Source organism: Centroberyx affinis, unplaced genomic scaffold, assembly GCF_046629955.1.
Source record: "Centroberyx affinis isolate AG114_WGS23_722 - 3 ecotype Tasmania unplaced genomic scaffold, CSIRO-AGI_Caff_v1 ptg000386l_1, whole genome shotgun sequence".
Lineage (NCBI taxonomy): Eukaryota > Metazoa > Chordata > Actinopteri > Beryciformes > Berycidae > Centroberyx > Centroberyx affinis.
Window position 1 is genome coordinate 17,132 of NW_027279054.1, and position 17,181 is coordinate 34,312.

Below are 17,181 nucleotides of genomic sequence, written 5' to 3' on the forward strand. Positions count from 1 at the left end.
CTCAAGTGAATGCATTATGCTTCCATAGTGATGACACTGCAACAAATTACTACTTTTAACATCTTTATTTCATATCAAATTTGTCAAAAACAGTGACATTTGATTTGTTATAGAAACATCCATGCAGTCAAATGAACCTGTATTATAATATGGCATTACTACAATATATTGTCTTTTCACCTAAAGTAGTACTGCGGTAAAACTGTGAATTATATGTTATTGACAGCAATGTATAAAAGTCGCTGGTTAAGACAAGACAGAGATTTTGGTCCATAAAGTAGTTGAAAAATTCTAAGCAATATCCCCACATGTTATTCTGATATATCTGTACATCAGTGATCAGAGACAGTCAGAGGAAATCTGACTCTGGACTCAGCTTTCATACCCAGAGCTTCACTTCAAAGTCAACAATTTGAAATCCTGTTTCAGTTTTACAGACAGATATCAGAGGCACAGTCTGTAGTTTGGGTTTTACAGTCTGTAGTTTGAGTTTTACAGTCTGTAGTTTGGGTTTTACAGTCTGTAGTTTGGGTTTTACAGCCAGATATCAGAGGCACAGTCTGTAGTTTGGGTTTTACAGTCTGTAGTTTGGGTTTTACAGTCTGTAGTTTGGGTTTTACAGCCAGATATCAGAGGCACAGTCTGTAGTTTGGGTTTTACAGTCTGTAGTTTGAGTTTTACAGTCTGTAGTTTGAATTTTACAGTCTGTAGTTTGAGTTTTACAGCCAGATATCAGAGGCACAGTCTGTAGTTTGAGTTTTACAGTCTGTAGTTTGGGTTTTACAGTCTGTAGTTTGAGTTTTACAGTCTGTAGTTTGGGTTTTACAGTCTGTAGTTTGGGTTTTACAGTCTGTAGTTTGGGTTTTACAGCCAGATATCAGAGGCAGTCTGTAGTTTGAGTTTTACAGCCAGATGTCAGACGTACAGTCTCCTCCGGGGTATCTCAGCTCGTGGGCCAATGCCGGACCGTCCGGCTCTTTACCAAAATCAACCAGGAAGTCTTCATTCAGAGAGAGACCGCCGTTCACCGAGTCCACATCCACCTGCATCATGACAGAACCCTCCCTACAGAGAGAGAGAGAGAGAGAGAGAGAGAGAGAGAGAGAGAGAGAGAGAGAGAGAGAGAGAGAGAGAGAGAGAGAGATTTGGATGTGAATATTTGGATTTGATTTCAGTCTTATTCAGTTCTTAATGAAGCGTCCCTGCACTGATCAGATTAGATTGATTGAAACTTTATTGATCATGTGGGGAAACAGGATCAGTAAACAGAAAGGATACAGTACAGAATAATATAATCCACGTAGAAACAAAACAGATGTTGGTGTATTAAACATACACAACTAATACAACAGTATGAAGCTTCATAACATCAGACTGTCTCTCCATGCAGAGAAGACTGTTCCTGTTAACTGACCTGAGACCAGACTGAAGAAACCTGTTAAGATGCTGAGTACTGCTGCTGTGGGCATAGTAGCAGCAGTAGTAGCACTATCAGTAGTATTAGTAGTAGCAGTAGCAGTAGCCTAGCAGTAGTGGTAGCAGTAGTTGTAGCAGTAGTAGTAGTTGCAGTAGTATTAGTAGTAGCAGTAGCAGTAGTAATATTAGTAGTATTAGTAGTAGTACTGGCAGTACTCACTGGATCATGTCTGGGTAGAACTGTCGGTCCCAGCCGCTGTACAGTGAAGTTGTGACATAAAGCCTCCGACCGTCCAGACTCAACTGTAACATCTGAGGACTGCCACGGATACGCTTCCCCTGAGAGACAGACAGGTGACAGACAGACAGACAGGTGGAGAGAGAGACAGACAGACAGACAGGTGGAGAGAGAGACAGACAGGTGGAGAGAGAGACAGACAGGTGGAGAGACAGACAAACAGGTGGACAGACAGACAGACAGGTGACAGACAGACAGGTGGAGAGAGAGACAGGTGGACAGACAGACTCATCATCTAAAGGTTCTGTACCTGTTCTCACACTCAGAACTCGTCTGTTTTGTTGTGAATCTTCTCTTCAGTCGGGTTCATTTGATCACAAACTTCAGACGCACCTTGATGATGCGTGGGGGGGGCTGGGGCCGGTTCTCTGGGTCTTCCAGGACTCTGATCGGACCGTCGCTAACGATACTTCCTCCCAGAAACACCTGGGACAAACGAGCACAGGTAACACGGTGAGCCGTTTTGATTGGCCGCTGGAGCGAAGTGTCAGCACAGTGAAGCTGACAGACTGCAGACACACAGGACAGTCAGACAGCTTGGATCCCAAACCTGTACAAACACTGAGAAGCACTGAAACTGTCAGTCATTATTTATAAAGGATCTTGTGCTTTGGCTCCGCCCTCTTTTCCTTCCCAGCTTCCTGTTCCTGTCCAGAGGAAGGCCTTTAGTTTAGTTTAGTTGATTTCCACAAATGTAAACAATGAAATGTAGGAACAACAGATTTAAAGGAGAGATTTGTTTGCAGTAGGATTCTTCAAGGTGAAAAACATTGTGGTAAATGGTGGTAAATATAGTTATATATCTATTTTTTTAAAGTGTTATTTCTAATACTTCATTATGATGTCAGGAGGTCAGAACTTGGTTGTTATCTTCAGCTGCAGGCAGAGCAAACAGGAAGCAGCAGTAATTAACAGGAAGAAGATGAATAAACAGATCGGACAGGAATGTAATCGTTGTTCTCAGCAGACCTGGCCGACCAATCGCGGGTTCCTCCTGTCGGTGATGTCATACTGTCTGATGTCACCATGCAGCCAATTACTGAAGTAGAGGAAACGGTCGTCCAGCGAGATCAGGATGTCTGTGATCAGACCTGGACAGACAGGCAGGAAACCAGTCAGTCAGTAAACCAGTGAGGCAGCCAGTCAGTAAGACCGTCAGTCAGTCAGTCAATAAACTGCTCAGTAAGTCTGTCAGTCCATAAATCAGTCAGTTAGTACCTCAGTCAGTAAATTAATAAATTAAATCTCTTACAGCCAGTCAGTCAGATGTTCAGTCACTCAGGCTGAACTTTGTCCTTTTGTTGAGCTGCGTTACCTCAACTGCCCAAAATCTGAAACTCTGTTGATTGTGCTGTTAATACGTGTGTGTGTGTGTGTGTGTGTGTGTGTGTGTGTGTGTGTGTGTGTGTGTGTGTGTGTGTGTGTGTGTGTGTGTGTGTGTGTGTGTGTGTGTGTGTGTGTGTGTGTGTGTGTGAGAGAGACTCACTGGGCATGTCGGGCAGAACCCATCCCTCCACCTTCTTACTGGGAACCTTGATCACTCTCTCTGCTGCCCAGTCGCCTTTCTGAGGACAGAAAACACAAACTGTTCCAACCGAACCACAGCGGTCCAGGACCAGAGCGGTCCGGGACCAGAGCGGTAGCTAACCCTAACCCTAACCCTGGAGTCTCACTGGGATAGGAACCTAGAACCCTGAGGTACTGACTGGACTCTCACTGGGATAGGAACCTAGAACCCTGAAGTACTGACTGGAGTCTCACTGGGATAGGAACCTAGAACCCTGAAGTACTGACTGGAGTCTCACTGGGATAGGAACCTAGAACCCTGAAGTACTGACTGGAGTCTCACTGGGATAGGAACCTAGAACCCTGAGGTACTGACTGGACTCTCACTGGGATAGGAACCTAGAACCCTGAAGTACTGACTGGAGTCTCACTGGGATAGGAACCTAGAACCCTGAAGTACTGACTGGAGTCTCACTGGGATAGGAACCTAGAACCCTGAAGCACTGACTGGAGTCTCACTGGGATAGGAACCTAGAACCCTGAAGCACTGACTGGAGTCTCACTGGGATAGGAACCTAGAACCCTGAAGTACTGACTGGAGTCTTACTGGGATAGGAACCTAGAACCCCGAAGTACTGACTGGAGTCTCACTGGGATAGGAACCTAGAACCCCGAAGTACTGACTGGAGTCTCACTGGGATAGGAACCTAGAACCCCGAGGCACTGACTGGAGTCTTACTGGGATAGGAACCTAGAACCCTGAGGTACTGACTGGAGTCTCACTGGGATAGGAACCTAGAACCCCGAAGCACTGACTGGAGTCTTACTGGGATAGGAACCTAGAACCCCGAGGTACTGACTGGAGTCTCACTGGGATAGGAACCTAGAACCCCGAAGCACTGACTGGAGTCTCACTGGGATAGGAACCTAGAACCCCGAAGCACTGACTGGAGTCTCACTGGGATAGGAACCTAGAACCCCGAGGTACTGACTGGAGTCTCACTGGGATAGGGACCTAGAACCCCGAGGTACTGACTGGAGTCTCACTGGGATAGGAACCTAGAACCCTGAGGTACTGACTGGAGTCTCACTGGGATAGGAACCTAGAACCCTGCGGTACTGACTGGGGTTTTGTAGAAGCGGAAGACGGTTCCCTGCAGAGCGCAGCCCACGTATCCCTCGGTGGCGTCGGGGTCGTGGAGGAACCGGATCTCCAGGGGAATCGCACCTTCCTCCCCCAGCTGGAGCGTCTGCAGCCTGCGGTGTGTGGTCCAGTCCCACACGTGCAGGGCGCTGCCGTACTGACCTGAGACCGGACGAGGACCAGAGAACCGCTGTGAGACCTGGTTTCGTTTAGACATATTATATTTATGACATATTAACAATTGATTACGTGTCTGTAAAACACATAACTCTAGAAACACAAGATAAAAGGCGTCACATGTAGACAGTCTTCTTGTCAATGTGGCATCAATAGAATCCATAAAGATAAACTGTATTTCCGTACAAACTTTACATTTTGGATTTTGTCGCCTCAACTCGCTACCAGCCTCCGTTGGTTAGCTGCGCTATTTTAGTGGGAGAAGACCGTGGGAATGAGAACCGTTTCAAAAATGAGATTTCTCACTGAAATAAGTGCTGGTTGGAGGATCAGATACACGCTGAATTAAACACCGACTCATAACACTGTTAATTCACCGTCTATCATGTGTGTGTGACGTATTTGAGGGGTTTTTTGGGCCGTTACCAAAGTAACCACCCGGTTTGCTGCTTCCTGTTTGGTGCTGGAGAGAGCGCACCTACCTTCAGATAATATTAAACATGTTTGATTGGCAAAGTTAGCTAACGTTGACTCGCAAATCGGTTCGGCATTTCGGCGACAGTACAATCCTACTTTTAGCTAATTTAAAGTTTGGCTGGAGTCAGTGGGCCAAGCAGGTTCATTCAACATACGCTAGCCTATCTTTTCCTGTTCTATTTTCAGTCAATGGTCACAGTTAAGCTAAACGGCATGTTTCTTACCTTAGTAACAGACTCCTGTGTAGATTCATTGACAGACTGTGATTGACAGCCAAAGCATGCTGTGGCAAACGATCAGCGACGGGTTCGACTGAACCAACTCAAAGGGTCCAAAAATGTGTGATTTTTTTATTACTTGTTTTTGTCAGTTGCTGAAAATAGTAAAATGATCATGGATATAGGCTGCTTAAATATAATCACCTGCGGGGACTGTATGATGATAAGTTTATTTTTTAAAAAGACAAAAAGTGGGGAAGCAAAACCATAACCTTGCTCCCCCTTATTGAATAATGGGGATGCATTTGCTCCACTTGCTCCAAGAGTGTGACAATCGATTATTTCAAAAGCAGAAGTGGAAATGCAGGATCAGCTGACAGAAATGAAGCAACACATCTTATTTGCCAAAAGCAGACTGTTGAAACTGTTTTGGTTTCGTTCCCAGGAAACTACGCAGATGTTCCATGTGTCACTGCCATGGCGGCCATGTTGCTTCCTCTCTTGGACAGAGGCTGCGGTTTGAGTCTAGTCCAGCTGACACTGATCCACAGAGACCCACTGAGGTCAGCAGCAGGATCAGCTTCAGCTCCCACATCACCAACATTACAAGCAGCCAACAGTAAAGAGGTGAAAGGTCAGAGGTCACCCAGACAACAGATGGAACAAATCGAGGGCTTGGAGCCAAAGGGGCGTAAGTGCAATTTTGGTCGAATATGAGTATTATATATCAACTGAAAGATCTCAGTGAGATCTTTTCAGTAAGTTTTAATTAAACAAAAACTGAAAGCCGTAACAGTAAAAGTAGGGTTTTGCTTGATGTCAAAAGGGCATAACTGCACTTACGTCCTTTTGACACCAAGCAAAACCCTTCTGACACTGAAGCATTGTGGGTAGAGGACTGTAACAGCTCTTAGGTCAAAATGCATGCTGATGTAAGTAATGCTAGCATGGCAGCATGATCACATCAGTTTTAGTATCCTATTCACATCCTAATTAATATTCAAGGTCAATAATATACTAGCAAAAGAAAAAAAAGTAGTAGTTTAGAATCAAAAGTAGTTTCTTATGTCTATAGAGGTTTATTAAAAAGGTTTATTAAAAGTTTTTAACAGAAAAAAATCAATTTTTAACAGTATCAATCAATTTGATATGTTCCATGTAGCTACAGTTTTAAAGGCCTTGGTGAAAGTTGCTGAGCATTACTTCAAGATAAAGATATTCATTCTGATCTGTGTTGACTGAAGTGTAATTGCTAGATTTGTATTAAAATGAATGTGCTTTACAATTGTTTACTTACATACGTCCATATTCTGCGTATTTCACTCTTTTGCCATTTTTAAAAAAGTTAACAAATATAATTAAACTTAAACTGTAGCAGTATTGTTTTTGTAGTAATGCTCAATCTGATAACACAAAAAGTTTAAATATTGTGCTCAGTATGTGTAACGGCAGCTGATCCAAGTTTGATCAGAATTTGTTTTGGCTCTCCTGTAAAATCTACTTTAACGCTCTTACTTTGGCTCCAAGCCCTCGAAATATTCACATGACTGAGGAATGGTCATGATGATAGAGGAGTGAAGGGACAGGCAGGAGACTCAGGCAGGAACAGTCTGTCTCACCCTCCTGGACGTGGGCGGGGTCGAAGCCGTCGGCCAGAGCTTTGGGCGCGCCCCACTCCGTGCTGATCATCACGTTGTGGCGGGGCTGGTACCAGAAGTCGTAGCCGAAGGGCGCCGCGTCGCCCGGGAGCTCCCAGTTCCCGACCACCTCGAACGTCTCGCCGTCCAGCAGGACGAACCCGCCTGAGGACACAACAGCAGGTCTGAGGGGCGGAGCCAGACCGGAGCCAGACCGGAGCCAGACCGGAGCCAGGCCGGAGCCAGACCGGAGCCAGGCCGGAGCCAGACCGGAGCCACAGCCGGTCCGCTTTGTCCCAACAAATATTTTCATATTCAGAGTTTAGAAAGCTGTGTGAACCTTTAATTACCAGGACATGAAGAAATAATATTAAATCAATACAAATCGATTGAGAAAAAACTATATTGCCAATGACTGAGCGAGAGCCGGTCGAAGCATTGCGCAATCAATGTCAGCTTCTCTGGCTTTGGATTGGTTCTTGACGGTGAACAAAGCGTCCATTTGCATAAAGTTTGCTGGTTTCAACTTTTGTCCCGCCCCTCTCCCTGTGTTGCGTGTTTGGTTCACACTGCAAGCTATCCCAGCATGCACTGCACAGCTAGTGGCTAAATGAATGGAGGCAGAATTGGTCGCTTGGCGGATCGGGTTTTTGTGAAGCTTCACTGTGAAACTACATTTACACTGTTAGAGTCTGTTGTCCTGTACCATGTGTCAGTCTGTACTGTACTGTGTCAGTGTGTTACAGTCTGTTGTCCTGTATTCAGAATCCTAAAGCCTACACACAGTTTTCTCTGCACCAGAGCTGAAGTGGGTCTTGGATCTCAGTTCTCACCCTTGCCGTTGCCGGTCGGGTCGCCCATGCAGCTGATCATGATGTGTCCGCTGCCCAGGCAGTGGGTGGTGTGGGGGTTCGCCAGGCCGCACTTCCAGTACAGATCAGTGGGCTCCACCATCTGAAACACAACACAACACCTGGAGGAATCCACCTGCTGTCTGTCTCCCAGGATGAAATCCAGGGAGAGAGTCCGGATCCACCGGTCTCTGTCTGTTGGAGGCCAGACCGGACTGAAGGGAATGAAGCGTCTCATCGCTCCGTTCTGCCATTTTCAAAATGACACTGATTGGCCTGAAGGGGGCGCTACAAGGTTTGTTTACTTGCTGGTTTTGTCAAATCCTGCATGGGGAGTGATGCTGAGTTCTCACATTACAAGATGACACTGATCGGCCCGAAGAGGAACTCCAGCTGCAGCTCAGACCAGGGGCCGGATTCACCAATGTGTTCTTAAGAGAGATCTTAAGAAATGACATAAGAGGAAATTTTCTTTTCTTTTAAAAAAAAGAATTGTTTTTCTTAAGACTAAAGTTAAGAAAAAAATGGCACTTGAGAAGATTTTTTTTTCTTAAGAAGGTTTTGTGAATCCGGCCCCAGGTGTCCCAGTGCAGCCGGTCTGCTGCGGGACGGGAGCAGCAGGCTCCTCCTCCTCCTCCTCCTCTCTCTCCTCTCTCCAGCCTGGCAGGGATTCAAACCAGCAACCTTCCAGTAACAAGCTATTCTACTCTGCAGGCCAAGGTACAATTACACGTTTTACATTTCAGTCTTTATTAAAGGCTCTCAGGCGACAGAGTTTGACCTGAATGTTGAAAACTAAAATACACTGAGCTTTATTAGGAACAGCTTACTAACACTGGGCAGGTATCAGCTGTTAGCTCAGTGTCATCCTCCTCCAGGTTGGACCTGTTGCATTCTGGGATGCTTTCTGCTCTCCACAGCTGTAAAGAGGTTATCTGAGTTCCTGAAGCCTTTCTGTCAGCTCTGACCTCTGACCTCTGACCTCTGACCTCTCTCATCAAGGCATGACATCCCCGTTCTGATGTTTGATGTGAACATGAACTGAAGCTGCTGACCTGTCTGCATGATCTGATGCATCCAGGTGTCCAGGTGTTCCTCATGAAGCGCTCTGTGCTTCATCACAGAGTGGAGCAGCAGCCGGTCTGTGAGGTTCATCAGGCTGGGATCCAGGAAGCTAACAGTGCTGAGACTGAACAGCTGTCACAGTGTTTATCAGGCTGAACTCAGTCTGAACTCTGTTCCCCCAAACGGTTCTCCTCCCAAACGGTTCTCCTCCGGTCTCGCAGTTAACTCCTCAGCTTCTCCTGTTCCACAGTCTGAACTGTCGCATGTTTTTATCTGAGGAGGCTGGAGGAGATTATTTATCTCCACTTAGTGTTTTTAAGTGAGTCAGCATAGTTCAGATCTCCTCCTACATTCCATCTTGTCCGGTGTGAAAAACAAATTCCACAGAGAGAGAGAGAGAGAGAGACAGGGAGAGAGAGAGAGAGGGGGGGAGGGAGAGAGAGAGAGAGAGGGAGAGAGAGAGAGAGAGAGAGAGAGAGACAGGGAGAGAGAGAGAGAGAAGGGGAGAGAGAGAGAGAGAGAGAGACAGGGAGAGAGAGAGAGAGAAGGGGAGAGAGAGAGAGAAGGGGAGAGAGAGAGAGGGAGAGAGGGAGAGAGAGGGAGAGAGAGGGAAAGAGAGACAGAGAGACAGAGAGAGAGAGACAGAGACAGAGAGAGAGACAGAGACAGAGGGAGAGAGAGAGAGAGAGAGAGACAGAGAGAGAGACAGAGAGAGAGAGAGACAGAGAGAGACAGAGAGAGAGAGACAGAGAGAGAGAGAGACAGAGAGAGACAGAGAGAGAGACAGAGAGAGAGAGAGACAGAGAGAGACAGAGAGAGAGAGACAGAGGGAGAGAGAGAGAGACAGAGAGAGAGAGACAGAGAGAGACAGAGAGAGAGAGAATCCATCACAGCAAACATGAAGCCAAACTTTGTGTTTTTGTCTCAGCTCTGCGTCACGCTCTGCTCTGCTGTCTGGAAGTCATTCACGGCTTTTATTACTTACTTACTATCTTATTATTATTATTATTATTATTATTATTATTATTAGCTTTGTTACAGGACAGCAGCAGGGGGTTTGGGGTTAATTCATGACTGAACTCATCAATTCCAATTCAACTGAAGAATTGAAATGTTAAAGGTTCCTTTCAGATGGAATCTGATGCAGAACCTGTAATGTAATCCACATTATGACTGAATGTGTTTGATTTGTTGAACTGTCTTTTATTTGATTCATAATGTTTAGATTCATAATCTTTAGAGTGGAGACAAACTGTGTAACTGTAATTTCATGGAGTTCAGTTGTGTGTCCTGTCGTTCAGTTCGGTTCACTTCCTGTCTCCTTACAGCTGGGAGACTTTCACCCTGCAGGACTGAACTGGATCCGAGCCTGCAGCAGTTCATTTCCAGCTAGGTCTGACACCGTAAAGTTTGGATTTTAAAAACAACATTAAAATATCTAATTCCACACAGCATGAACTGTGACAGTCTGGTTGAAGAGTAAACTCTTGGCAGACAGAAGTCAGAGGGTTGCAGCTCTGCTTCAGGTCTCTGGTGTGAGTCTGGATCTGGATCCAGAACATTCTTCTGGTTGAAGTTTAACTTCCAAGTTTCTCCTTCATGTTACAGTTTGTTGTTTGTGCAGCTCTTGTGTCAACTCTGCCAAGGTCAGCGCTGGCTTTATCACCATGACAACTCGAGCCCAGACGACCCTTTGACCTCTGAGGAGGGGGCGTGTCCTGACCGGACACAATACACACTAATGCAAATCTAATGCTGCGAAAACGGGTTGTAATGTTTAAAAATGGTCTATAATGTAAAGAATGTAAATTAATAAGATAATAAATAGATTTATAATGTAATGTATATTTTATATTTAACTTATAATGTAACCATATGTAAACATATTGTATTCTAAGGTAATAAATACAATGAAAATAAAAAAAAATATAAAAAGAGTGATTTGATCCTATCTGGTGTTTTATGTCTCAAATCATCTGATGGTTCAAACTCAGATAATCCTGTAATTCATTGGTAAAAAAAAAAAATCACTGCTGCAGATTAGCCAATCAGTGGTCATGTATTAACCAGTCTGTCCTACTGCTACTTGACCTATCGGCCGCCTTTGACACGGTGAACCACCAAATCCTCCTCTCCACACTCGCTGAGCTCGGCTTCTCAGGATCTACCCTCTGCTGGTTTGAGTCCTGCCTCTCAGGGAGATCCTTCAGAGGGTCTTGGAGAGGGGAAGTGTCTAAATCCCACTACTTGTCCACAGGGGAACCTCAAGGGTCAGTGCTTGGACCCCTTCTCTTTTCATTATACACCACCTCATTGGGTGCAGTGATCCGCTCACATGGCTTCTCTTATCATTGATATGCTGACGACACCCAGCTCCTCCTGTCGTTCCCGCCAGACGACCCCACAGTCTCGGCGCGGATATCGGCCTCATGCCTCGCCGACATCTCGGCTTGGATGAAGGAACGCCACCTTCAGCTTAACTTGTCAAAGACTGAGCTCCTTGTCATCCCAGCCAGTCCCTCTATACAACAACAAATCAGCATCCAGCTCGAATCAACTGAGCTCATACCCACAAAGTCTGCCAGAAACTTGGGTGTCATGATTGATGACCAGCTAACCTTCAAGGAGCATGTGACTTCTGTTACTCGGTCATGCCGATTTGCTCTGTACAATATCAGGAAGATCAGACCCTACCTGTCTGAGCATGCAGCACAACTCCTGGTTCAGGCTCTTGTAATATCAGCCTTGACTACTGCAACTCCTTCCTGGCAGGGCTCCCGGCCTGTACTTTCAAACCTCTGCAGATGATCCAGAACGCGGCGGCGCGTCTGGTCTTCAACCCCAAAAGAGCACATGTCACTCCGCTGTTCATCTCCCTCCACTGGCTCCCAGTTGCTGCCCGCATCAAGTTCAAGTCCTTGATGCTCGCCTACAAAACAATAACCAAAACGGCTCCGACCGACCTGAACTCCCTCATTCAGGTCTACGCTCCCTACCTGAACTCCCTCATTCAGGTCTACGCTCCCTCCCGCTCACTACGCTCTGCCATGGAGCGGCGCCTGGTGCTGCCACCTCAGCAAGGCCCTAAGTCTCTATCCAGACTCTTCTTCTGTGGTTCCTCCTCTGCCACCACAGCAAGGCCCTAAGTCTCTAGCCAGACTCTTCTCTTCTGTGGTTCCTCCTCTGCCACCTCAGCAAGGCCCTAAGTCTCTAGCCAGACTCTTCTCTTCTGTGGTTCCCCGGTGGTGGAACGAGTTGCCAAACTCCATTCGATCCGCAGAATCCCTCTCTATCCTTAAGAAAAGGCTAAAGACCCAGCTCTTTAGCGAATACCTCCTTTCATAAAAATAAAAAAATAAAAAAAATAAAAAAAATAAAAAAAATTTGATGCACTCTATGCATTACCTCATAGCACTCCCTCGTAGCACCTATGTCCTGTTGGACCAGAACTTAGCTCTATAGCACTTACTCTCGTTGTTCTCTCCTATCTAGAAACTTGCTTGTGTTGTATGCAAATCTCATGTGTAAGTCGCTTTGGATAAAAGCGTCTGCCAAATGTGAAATTGTAATTGTAATTGTATTAACAGGAGAGCCAATCCCGGCACAACTGGGATTGGCTGTCCAGTTAAGACATGACCTCTGATTGGCTAAACTGCCTACAGACTACTGTTACATGACTTCTGATCGGCTGAGCTGCCTACAGGCTCTTTGGGACTCCGATACCCAGAATGCCTCAGGCGCGCGAGGTTCCCGGTCTCACCTTGTGGATCCGCGGGGCGCGGGGGTCCGTCCCGACGTCGACCACGTAGACGCGGGACGAGATGAGCGACGGCAGGATCAGCCGGTTGCGTTTCTTCGTGGCGTCGCCGAAGCAGCTGCTGCAGGCGTTCCAGCCGGAGTGATGCAGCTCGTCGCCCAGGTTCGGCATCGGCAGCCGGTGGACGACCTGCGAGGGCAGAGGTCAAAGGTCGGGTCGGGTCGGGTCAGGCGGTTAGGGGTTTTTAGGTTTATCTGCACAAGAATGATATGAAAATGAAGGAATACAAATCTCAGTGTTGCAAAAAAAGGAAATTAAAAGCAGTAAAATCTGTAGGTGAGACAGAGAAACACAACAGACTGTGGAAGGAAGAAGAAAGAGGAAAAGATTAAGATGACCTGGGAGGGCAAAGGTCAAAGGTCAAGTCAAACAAGGTGTTTAGGGTTTTTAGGTTTATTTTATTTGCACAAAAAAAAGAGAAAGTACTGCAGAAAAAAAGAAAGATTTAAAAGCAGATGAGAGACAAGAGAACAGAAACATCCTGCAGGTCGGACAGAGAAACACCAAACCACAGAAGAAGAAGGGGAAAAAAACGGAGATGTCTGGAGGAGGAGAGATCTGACGAGAGGAAGAGAGGAGAGCGTTATCTGAAGCAGAAGAAGAAGCTCTGGCAGGAGGATCAGGGTCTCAGGTGAGTCTACCTGGCAGAAGGTGGAGGATTGTGGGTCGACGTCCACGGTGGCCAGGTAGTCTGGCTTCTGCACCGCCGTGTTGCGGTAGATGCAGGGCAGGTAGACGATCTGCTCCCGAGGACCTCCAACACAAAGACCAGCCAGCTGAGCCTCCACCTGCTCAACCTGAACCTGAACCTGCTCAACCTGAACCTGCTGAACCTCTACCTGCTGAACCTGAACCTCTACCTGCTGAAGCTCTACCTGCTGAACCTGAACCTCTACCTGCTGAACCTGAACCTCTACCTGCTGAACCTCTACCTGCTGAACCTAAACCTCTACCTGCTGAACCTAAACCTCTACCTGCTGAACCTGAACCTCTACCTGCTGAACCTCCTGAACATCTACCTGCTGAACCTGAACCTCTACCTGCTGAACCTCTACCTGCTGAACCTGAACCTCTACCTGCTGAACCTGAACCTCTACCTGCTGAACCTCTACCTGCTGAACCTAAACCTCTACCTGCTGAACCTAAACCTCTACCTGCTGAACCTGAACCTCTACCTGCTGAACCTCCTGAACATCTACCTGCTGAACCTGAACCTCTACCTGCTGAACCTGAACCTCTACCTGCTGAACCTCCTGAACATCTACCTGCTGAACCTGAACCTCTACCTGCTGAACCTGAACCTCTACCTGCTGAACCTCTACCTGCTGAACCTGAACCTCTACCTGCTGAACCTGAACCTCTACCTGCTGAACCTCTACCTGCTGAACCTAAACCTCTACCTGCTGAACCTAAACCTCTACCTGCTGAACCTGAACCTCTACCTGCTGAACCTCCTGAACATCTACCTGCTGAACCTGAACCTCTACCTGCTGAACCTGAACCTCTACCTGCTGAACCTAAACCTCTACCTGCTGAACCTCCTGAACATCTACCTGCTGAACCTGAACCTCTACATGCTGAACCTGAACCTGCTGAACCTGGACCTGAACCTCTACCTGCTGAACCTGAACCTGCTGAACCTGGACCTGAACCTCTACCTGCTGAACCTGAACCTCAACCTGCTGAACCTGAACCTGCTGAACCTGGACCTGAACCTCTACCTGCTGAACCTGAACCTCTACCTGCTGAACCTCTACCTGCTGAACCTGAACCTGCTGAACCTGAACCTCTACCTGCTGAACCTCTACCTGCTGAACCTGAACCTGCTGAACCTGAACCTGCTGAACCTCTACCTGCTGAACCTGAACCTCTACCTGCTGAACCTGTACCCGCCTCCTCAGCTCAGTGTGATGAATAAAGAGATGGACTCCATCTCTTCTGAACCTTTCCTCTTAGAAAGCTCATCCTGGGTTCTGCCTGAAGTCAGGACTCGTTTTAAAACCTTTAGTTGTGGTTTTAGGAAACACTCATCCTGTTTCTGACTGACGGACTTCAGGAAGCAGTTTCTCCAAAACAATGAAACTCTTCATTACTTAACTTCAGCTGGTCAGCCTGAACTCTTCACAGATATAAACTCTTCACTTATATAAACTCTTCACAGATATAAACTCTTCACTTATATAAACTCTTCACAGATATAAACTCTTCACAGATATAAACTCTTCACAGATATGAACTCTTCACTTATATAAACTCTTCACAGATATAAACTCTTCACAGATATAAACTCTTCACTTATATAAACTCTTCACAGATATAAACTCTTCACAGATATAAACTCTTCACAGATATAAACTCAGTCTCAGTATTTCAGCCTCCAGAGTCCAACTGTGAACTCCGACAGAGAAAAGAGGTGAAAGGTGAAGAAAGTCGGCATCAGATCTTTTCCCGTTCCATCTGTTTCTGTTCTGTTCTGCTCAGAGATACAGCGGGGAACCAGAGGGAACCAGGGGGAACCAGAGGGAACCAGACTCTCCTCACTCATTTAAATCCCTTTAAAACTCATTTTATAAACTTTAATAGACGTTGGTCTTAAATGTTCTTGTTTGTATTGTACTCTTTAAATAGAGTTTTCAGACTGAGATTAAAGTTTTAATAGAGTTTTCAGGCTCAGATTAAAGCTTTAAATAGAGTTTTCAGACTGAGATTAAAGTTTTAATAGAGTTTTCAGGCTCCGATTAAAGCTTTAAATAGAGTTTTCAGACTGAGATTAAAGTTTTAATAGAGTTTTATATTCTTTATTCTATCATCTGGTATGTGACACCTCGACGACTGCTAGTCTCTACATTTAGAGAAAGTGGACAGGTGCATCATGGGAGGTTGCTCACCCTTCATGGCGTCCAGAGGGCTGCGGTAGCCCGGTCCACATCCTGAACAGCCAGCTGAGGACACACAGGGGTCAGAGGTCAGAGGTCAGGGGTCAGAGGCTGTAGTGGTGTAACACCTGCTGGTTTTCATTCTAACCCACTAATCTGGAAATGGATTACACCTGGTCCGTATGATTAACTGCAACTAACAAGCTAAAACCAGCAGACTCTGGTCCTGAAGACCAGGATGGAAACACAGCACATCTGATCTGATCCAGCCTGTAACACTTCTCTACCTTTTCAACCCAGAAACCAACAAAATAAATCAATGTCTACTAACAACCACACATTTTATTTCCCCTTTCTACACCGTTTCACCAAATCACTATTAGAAGACAAGACTAGAAGAGACAAGATAAGACAAAACAAGATAATATAAAATAAGATGAAACTTTATTGATCCTGTGGATCAGAAGAAGAAGAGAGTTTTAATAAGAATAGAGCAGAACAGGTTCACATAAACACAACCAACAATTACAGCAGTGGAATTAAGTAGAAATGTATGAATGAAAGCATTAAAGGTCACATGGTGTAAAGCAGGACTCCTCTTCCTCTGTGGTGATAAAGGAGTTGGATGGTCTATCTAAACACACACACACACACACACACACACACACACACACACACACATACACACAGCTTTGACTGGACAGAAAGACACAAAATAAAACTCTGGACAGGAGAATATGGAGCTTTCACATCCTGAGATAAGAGAAGCCCAGCAGAGGTTTCAGTATAAAACACAGAGTCTGTTCATCAGTCAGACTTTTGCTCTAACTGAACCAGAAACTGCTTTACCCATAATCCCACCTGAGCCTACAGCCGTCTCTCTGTCCTCTGCAGCCTGATGGGAGCTGCTGGCAGACTGACTGGCTGCACTTTAACAGCCAACAGCTTCACCGCTTATCCAGGTCAAAGGTCCCGAGCGTCAGGTTTGGGATTTTGTGTTTGCTCAGTGGAGCCTGAAATTCCAGATTCCCGTCCGGCTGGAGACACACGGAGCTACAAAACCTAACAGGACTAAACTCAAACTAAACTGTGGAGCTGCAGCTAAACTCTGCAGTCTGACAAAGTCCCAGCAGGACCGTCAGGACCGCAGCAGGTTTCTACAGCAGGAACTCAGCAGCATCAAACTGGTTTTCTGCAGCAGTCTCAGACACACACGGCGTTCTCACCCATGTTGCAGATCTGGTTCGGTTCCTGCAGGTTCTCCGGAGGTCAGTGGATCTGTGGGAGTCCGGGAGCTGAGCGGACTGATAAAGAGGGGGGAGGGGGTGGGGGGGAGCTTACTGCTGCCAATCACCAGACACAACCAATGGGGAGGCGAGAAAACTTTCCTCACACCAGCCAACTTTTTTTTTTTTGTTGTACAGGAACAAACTGATTGAATCTGCAGCTCCTTACATAACAGGGGGAGGACCTGCAGAGTGAAGGCCACAGTGTGTGTGTGTGTGTGTGTGTGTGTGTGTGTGTGGGGCGCCAATATAAGGTGAAGTCTGACCAGCTGCTTATCACTCAGCAACACTGTTATGTGTAACAGTGAAATGTTGTTTTGGGGGTTTGCTGCTTCTCAAACCCACTGAGGGATTTTTTTTTTAATCCCCTGCAGGATTGTTTTTATGTTTGAATGACAAATCTTTATATGAGC

At 46.1% G+C, this 17,181-nt stretch overlaps 1 protein-coding gene across 3 annotated transcripts; it reads right to left on the reverse strand.

Moving 5' to 3' along the window:
- Nucleotides 1-73: 73 nt before the first annotated feature.
- On the reverse strand, nt 74-16,745 carry selenbp1 (selenium binding protein 1). Of its 3 annotated transcripts, XM_071515969.1 has the most exons (13): nt 16,709-16,745; nt 15,495-15,548; nt 13,248-13,360; nt 12,550-12,735; nt 7,707-7,827; nt 6,856-7,038; nt 4,345-4,526; nt 3,201-3,279; nt 2,684-2,805; nt 2,048-2,140; nt 1,637-1,755; nt 900-1,065; nt 74-861 (listed from the first exon to the last, which is right to left on the reverse strand). In XM_071515969.1, exons 1-12 carry the CDS (start codon nt 16,710-16,712, stop codon nt 903-905), a joined length of 1,419 nt encoding a protein of 472 aa, XP_071372070.1. In that variant the 5' UTR covers nt 16,713-16,745; the 3' UTR covers nt 74-861; nt 900-902. The 3 variants fall into 3 exon arrangements, 2 of the variants coding, with proteins under 2 accessions (XP_071372070.1, XP_071372069.1); XM_071515968.1 differs by having other exon boundaries at nt 74-1,065; XR_011694980.1 differs by lacking the exons at nt 74-861; nt 900-1,065 and having other exon boundaries at nt 1,647-1,755; nt 1,965-2,140.
- Nucleotides 16,746-17,181: the final 436 nt, after the last annotated feature.

Coding starts and splice junctions, on each gene's coding strand:
- selenbp1 (XM_071515969.1), bottom strand. Junction 12,736..13,247: donor AATCCTCCACCTTCTGCCAG/GTAGACTCACCT, acceptor CTGCCCTCGCAG/GTCGTCCACCGGCTGCCGAT. Junction 2,806..3,200: donor GGTTCTGCCCGACATGCCCA/GTGAGTCTCTCT, acceptor CTGTCTGTCCAG/GTCTGATCACAGACATCCTG.